The sequence below is a fragment of the Corvus cornix genome, chromosome 22, assembly GCF_000738735.6.
Source record: "Corvus cornix cornix isolate S_Up_H32 chromosome 22, ASM73873v5, whole genome shotgun sequence".
NCBI classification, from domain to species: Eukaryota; Metazoa; Chordata; class Aves; order Passeriformes; family Corvidae; genus Corvus; species Corvus cornix.
In genome coordinates, this window is record NC_046351.1 from 4,131,495 (window position 1) to 4,137,380 (window position 5,886).

The 5,886-nt window shown below is 61.5% G+C and overlaps 1 protein-coding gene across 1 annotated transcript; it reads right to left on the bottom strand.

Moving 5' to 3' along the window:
- Positions 1-1,166: 1,166 nt before the first annotated feature.
- Positions 1,167-5,252, bottom strand: PCNA (proliferating cell nuclear antigen). The gene is made up of 6 exons (XM_039564463.1): positions 4,934-5,252; positions 3,897-3,994; positions 3,426-3,493; positions 2,217-2,411; positions 1,794-1,917; positions 1,167-1,690 (listed from the first exon to the last, which is right to left on the bottom strand). The coding sequence occupies exons 1-6, from the start codon at positions 5,152-5,154 to the stop codon at positions 1,608-1,610; spliced, it is 789 nt and encodes a 262-aa protein (XP_039420397.1). The 5' UTR covers positions 5,155-5,252; the 3' UTR covers positions 1,167-1,607.
- Positions 5,253-5,886: the final 634 nt, after the last annotated feature.

The following is a 5,886-nucleotide window of genomic DNA, read 5'->3' on the forward strand; positions in this document are numbered from 1 at the left end:
GCAGAAAATGTGTCTAAAAATCAGAATCCTGGAATGGTTTGGGCTGGAAGGACCTTAAAGCCCATCCAGTGCCACCCCTGCCCTGGGCAGGGACACCTCCCACTGTCCCAGGCTGATCCAAGCCCCGTCCAACCTGGCCTTGGACACTTCCAGGCCATCCCCAGGAGTGCTGGTCCCAACGGGCGTCCAGAGCCGGGGCTGTCCCGTCCCCAGCTCCGAGCAGGGATTGTCCCTCCCACGGCAGCAGCGTCACTGACCCAGCGGAGTTCGTTCCCTCGCCGGCGCTGCCACCTGGTGACATCCTACTGGTGCCATCCCGCTGGTGCCATCCCGCTGGTGCCATCCCACTGGTGCCATCCCGCTGGTGCCATCCTACTGCTGCCATCCTGCTGCTGCCATCCTGCTGGTGCCGTTCTGCTGGTGCCATCCCGCTGGTGCCATCCCGCTGGTGCCATCCTGCTGGTGCCATCCTGCTGGTGCCATCCTGCTGGTGCCATCCCGCTGGTGCCATCCCGCTGGTGCCATCCTGCTGGTGACATCCTACTGGTGCCATCCTACTGGTGCCATCCTACTGGTGCCATCCTGCTGCCCGCCCGCCGGGGCTGCCCAGGGACAGCTTTTCAGGCAGTTCATGTCCAGGATTCTCGTGTCTTACTGAGCCGTGGGAAGTGCATAGCCTCCCAAATAATGTACTTGAAATCGTGGAATCGTTGAGGTTGGAAGAAGCCTTTACAAGATCACCAAGTCCAGCTGTCAGCCCTTTCCAGGAAGGAATTTTCCCCAATATCCAACTCCGAGCTTCCCTGGCCCAGCCTGAGGCCGTTCCCTCTCCTCCTGTCCCTGTTCCCTGGGAGCAGAGCCCGACCCCCCCGGCTGCCCCCTCCTGTCAGAGCCCAGAGCCCCGGCCCTGACAGCCCCAGGGTGGGCGAGAAGCACCCAGGGAGCTGCAGCTGCAGCTCGGCACAGCCAAACCCAGGAGGGGTCACAGCCCAGTGGCTCCCAGTGACACCAGTGCCCTGTGGGGAGGCCCAGGAACAGACTCTGGCACCCCTCTCCCACCTTTGAGCGATCAACGCTGCAACTCTGAGCCCTGAGGAAGGAATCAGGGCACATCAGCACAGCTGCAAAAGCATTGATTCACCCACCCCCATTTCAACAGGAAAAACTCCAGGAAATTATATTCTTTTATTTCCACTTTCCAAGTTTCAGTCAGAGTATCAGCTTCAAAAATAAACGAAGTAAGGTCACATAAACTTGTGGTGTAATAAAACAGCAACCCTAAACTACAGCTCCGCAGGGGAAACTCCAGGAAACGTCTTGACCCATTAAATATTGCCCCTCTTCTCCAACACAAGCTGAAAGGAGTAAGAAATTTCACCTTCAGACAGCATCCAAGAGATTATTGGGAGTTCAGGAACAGACTAGAAAAACTTGGGTTTCCTATTTCCAATGATACCGGTATAGCAAAATAGTAAATTGAGAAATATTTACAGAGATATCTACAAGACAGGGCTACAGCGCTCCCAGGATGCCCCAGGGCACTGGAATTGCTGCCTCCACCCTTCCCTTCTCCAGCCAGGAGCAGATCCCCCTCAGTGCCACTCCAGTTAAGAGCCTTCCTGCTGGTCCTCGATCTTTGGGGCCAGGTAATACTTCAAGTGTCCCATGTCAGCAATCTTGTACTCCACAACTGCGGAAGAGAAGAAAAAAAGGGCGTTCAGAAGGTTCTACACAAAATCCAGTCTCAAGTTCTAATTCTCCAAGACTTGTCAGGCAGAGCCACTGGTACTCACCCAGAGGAACGTCTGCAGACATGCTGAGTGTGACCGTGGGGGACAGGGGGGTGGCTTTGGTGAAGAAGTTCAGGTACCTCAGGGCAAAGGTCAGCTGGACGGGCTCGTTCATCTCTATTGTAACCTGGGAGAATAGGTCAGGCTCAGGAGAGGCAGCTGCAGGAATTCCAGACCCCTTGGACAGCTCAGGCCAAGGCCACCAGTGCTGCCCTGCCCTGCCGGAGCTCCCGGGGTAAGGCCCTAACCCCGAGTGGTTCAGGGCCTGCACTCCACGAACCAACGGAGCCCTGGCCGCTGTCCCTGCTCCCCGTGGGGCCTGTGCTCCGTGACCTCTGAAGGTCCCTTCTGAGCCAAACCCTTCCCCTGTCCCGTGCTGCCCCCCAGGGCAGAGCTGGTTGTGAGCCCCGCAGACGCCCCACTCACAGCCTCCTCCTCCTTGTCCACGTTGCTGGTCTGGGACAGTTTGATGTTGCCATTGCCCAGCTCGCCGTTGGCCGAGAACTTGACGCCGTCCTTGGCACAGGAGATGACGACGGCGTCGCCGATGTGGCTCAGGTCCCGGCAGATGCGGGCGAACTCCGCCGAGGGCATCTTCACCACGCAGCTGTACTCCTGCTCCTGGGGGGGACACACCTCTGACACCCTGCCAGGGCTGGCACTGACACCCGGGCAGAGCTGGCACCGACAGTGACACCCAGGCAGCGCTGGGCACTGACAGTGACACCCGGGCAGCGCTGGGCACTGACAGTGACACCCGGGCAGGGCTGGCACTGACAGTGACACCTGGGCAGCGCTGGGCACTGACAGTGACACTCGGGCAGCGCTGGGCACTGACAGTGACACCCGGGCAGCGCTGGGCACTGACAGTGACACCCGGGCAGAGCTGGGCACTAACAGTGACACCCGGGCAGAGCTGGGCACTGACAGTGACACCTGGGCAGCGCTGGGCACTGACAGTGACACCCGGGCAGAGCTGGGCACTGACACTGACACCTGGGCAGCGCTGGCACTAACAGTGACACCCAGGCAGCGCTGGGCACTGACACCCGGGCAGCGCTGGCACTAACAGTGACACCCGGGCAGCGCTGGCACTAACAGTGACACCCGGGCAGAGCTGGGCACTGACAGTGACACCTGGGCAGCGCTGGGCACTGACAGTGACACCCGGGCAGAGCTGGGCACTGACACTGACACCTGGGCAGTGCTGGCACCGACAGTGACACCCGGGCAGGGCTGGCACTGACAGTGACACCCGGGCAGAGCTGGGCACTGACAGTGACACCCGGGCAGAGCTGGGCACTGACACTGACACCTGGGCAGAGCTGGGCACTGACAGTGACACCCGGGCAGAGCTGGGCACTGACAGTGACACCCGGGCAGGGCTGGCACTGACAGTGACACTCGGGCAGCGCTGGGCACTGACAGTGACACCCAGGCAGCGCTGGGCACTGACAGTGACACCCGGGCAGGGCTGGCACTGACAGTGACACCCGGGCAGCGCTGGGCACTGACACCTGGCCAGTGCCAGGCTTGTCCAGCAGTCCAAAGGTCATTGTGTTACAGAATCTGATGGGAACGTGGCAAACACCCAGTTCCACACCAGTGCCACCAGCCACCTGAGTTGTCACTTACTGGGATTCCCAGCTGCTCCACATCGAGATCCATCAGCTTCATCTCGTAATCAGAAACCTTTTCCTGATCTGCGAAGTTAAGCACAGTTACACCAAGTGTTTCCAACCATCAGTTTGCCTGCTGCTCCTCCCCACTCCCTCCAAGTAAAACCACCTCCACAATGGCAGTAAGATCCACCTCATTTCCCTAGAGCTGGGAATCTGGAAATGCCCCAAACAGCCTTTTACAGGCTGCAAAGGTACAGCCAAGAGCATCTGTGTGCAGCCTCAAAGAGCCTTCCTCTTACAAAGAAACTACTGGCCAAGCTGATGAAGTTTCAATCTCCAGGCTGCTCCAAGAGTTTAAGAATCAGGTGTCCTCTCCCATTCCTGCAGGATCCATTGCCCTTTCTTTCCCCCCTGCATCCATGTGGTTTATGAATCTGCCTGAACACATCCCAGTAACAAATGAGCTCCCAAACCCAACACTCACTCGGTGCCTCGAACACCAGGGCCAAGGTGTCTGCGTTGTCCTCGGCTCGCAGGGTGATGATGTCTTCGTTCCCTGCACATTTCAGGATTTTGGACATGCTGGAGGGGAGAAAGGCAGGTGACTCATGGGACTGAGAGCTGACCGAGCAGGAGGGGATGTGATATACACAGTTTTAACACTGTTGGAGAAGTGGGTGTACGGGGAGACCCCCGGCCTCCCTGGCCAATCTGTTCCAGTGCTTGGACACCCACACAGCAACGTTCTTCCACATATCCGGGTGGAACTTCCCGTGCAGCAGCTCCTCCCTATTCCTCTTGTCCCATGCCTGGGCCCCACGGAGCAGAGCCTGGATCCATCCTCTGACCCCTCCCTTGGGTATTTGTACACAGGGATGAGGTTCCTTCTCAGCCGTCTCTTCCTGAGGCTGAAGAGCCTCAGCTGCCTCCGCTTTTCCTCATAACGGAGAGGCTCTAGGCCCTTCCTCATCTCTGTCACCCTCCGCTGGACCCGCTCCATGAGCTCCGTGTCGCTCCTCTCGTGAGGAGCCCAGACCTGAGCACAGCACTCCAGAAGCGTCTCACAGGGCTGAGCAGCGGAGCAGGAACGATCACCTCCCCGACCTACTGGCATTACTCTTCCTGACGCTCCGCATAATTCTGTAGGGACTTTCCTAGCGACAGGACTCTAAAGCTGCCATTCGTTCCCCACAGGAGCGGCCATGGCGGCGGCCCCCGCCAGCGCCGGCTTTTCCCGCCACTTGGTGCCGGCAGTGACGTCACGGCCGCGACGGGCCCCGCGCGCGCCGCGAAAAACGGCGCGAGAGCCGTGAGGGGAATGGGGGGGAGGGAAAGGCTGAGGGGGCTCCGAGCGCCCCCGGGACCCCCCTCACCTCCAGAGCACCCCCTCGCCCCCAGATCTGCCCTCACACCCCCACAAACCCCCTTCCCCGGCGGCTCCTGCTCCTCTCAGCGCCACAGCCCCCGGGCCTGCTTGGCCGCCCCATCCCAGCGCCCGATGAGACCCCGCCGCCGCCTGACCTGGACAGGTTGACGCCCATGGCGATGTTGCGGTCGCAGCGGTACGTGTCGAAGCCCTCCGAGCGCAGCGTGAGCTGCACCAGCGAGACGTGTGAAGAATCCATGCTCTGCAGGCTGATGCCGCCCGAACCCAGGTCCCAGCAGGCCTCGGTGATGAGGTCCTTGAGGGCTTCCAGCACTCGCTTGAGCACCGAGCCCTGCACCAGGCGCGCCTCGAACATCTTGGCAACACCAGGGGGAGCAGCACCGGCGAAATCGAGCGACGGAAAGACTGAAAACTAACCGCGCCGGCCCGCCAAGCCCTTTTATACACTTCGTTGCCCCGCCCTCCGGCGCGCAGCAGCCAATCGCCAGCGCCGCTGTCCTCCTGCAGCCCAACCCCCTTCAAGCTCACATACAGGCCCCCCCGCTCTCCGCCCAATCCCAGCGCCGCTCCTCTGTTTAGTCCCGCCCCCTCGTGCAGCGGGAGCCAATCACCGCGCGCGTTACAGAGGCCCGCGGCCCGCCTCGCTGCGCAGCGATGGCGGCGGGGCCCGATCCGTGCAGCGGCGTCGGTGGCACACACGGGGCCTGTCCGTAGGGACGGCTCGGTGGCGCGCCTCTCCTCAGGCACCGGATCCTGACAGGAACTCCAGGCCTGAGCGAAAGTCAGCCATAACACAAACCCGTTTGTCCCTTTAGAAAAACCCCTCACGCTGCGCCCAGGGACCTTCCCGCGCGCGGCGACCGAGCGACCGACCGCCCGCTCGCTCGCTGCCTCCCTCCCTCCCTCAGCGGCGTACTCGCGCCACCCATCATGGCGCCCCACACCATCCGGGTACACCTGGGCGCGGCCATCCCCGCGCTAGCCCCGCCCCCGCCGCCCGGCCCGTGCAGCCCATTGGTCGGCGGCTGTTGCCGGTGCTGTGTCGCCCCCTGGCGGCGGCGGCGGGGCGCGGCGCGGCGGGCGCGGG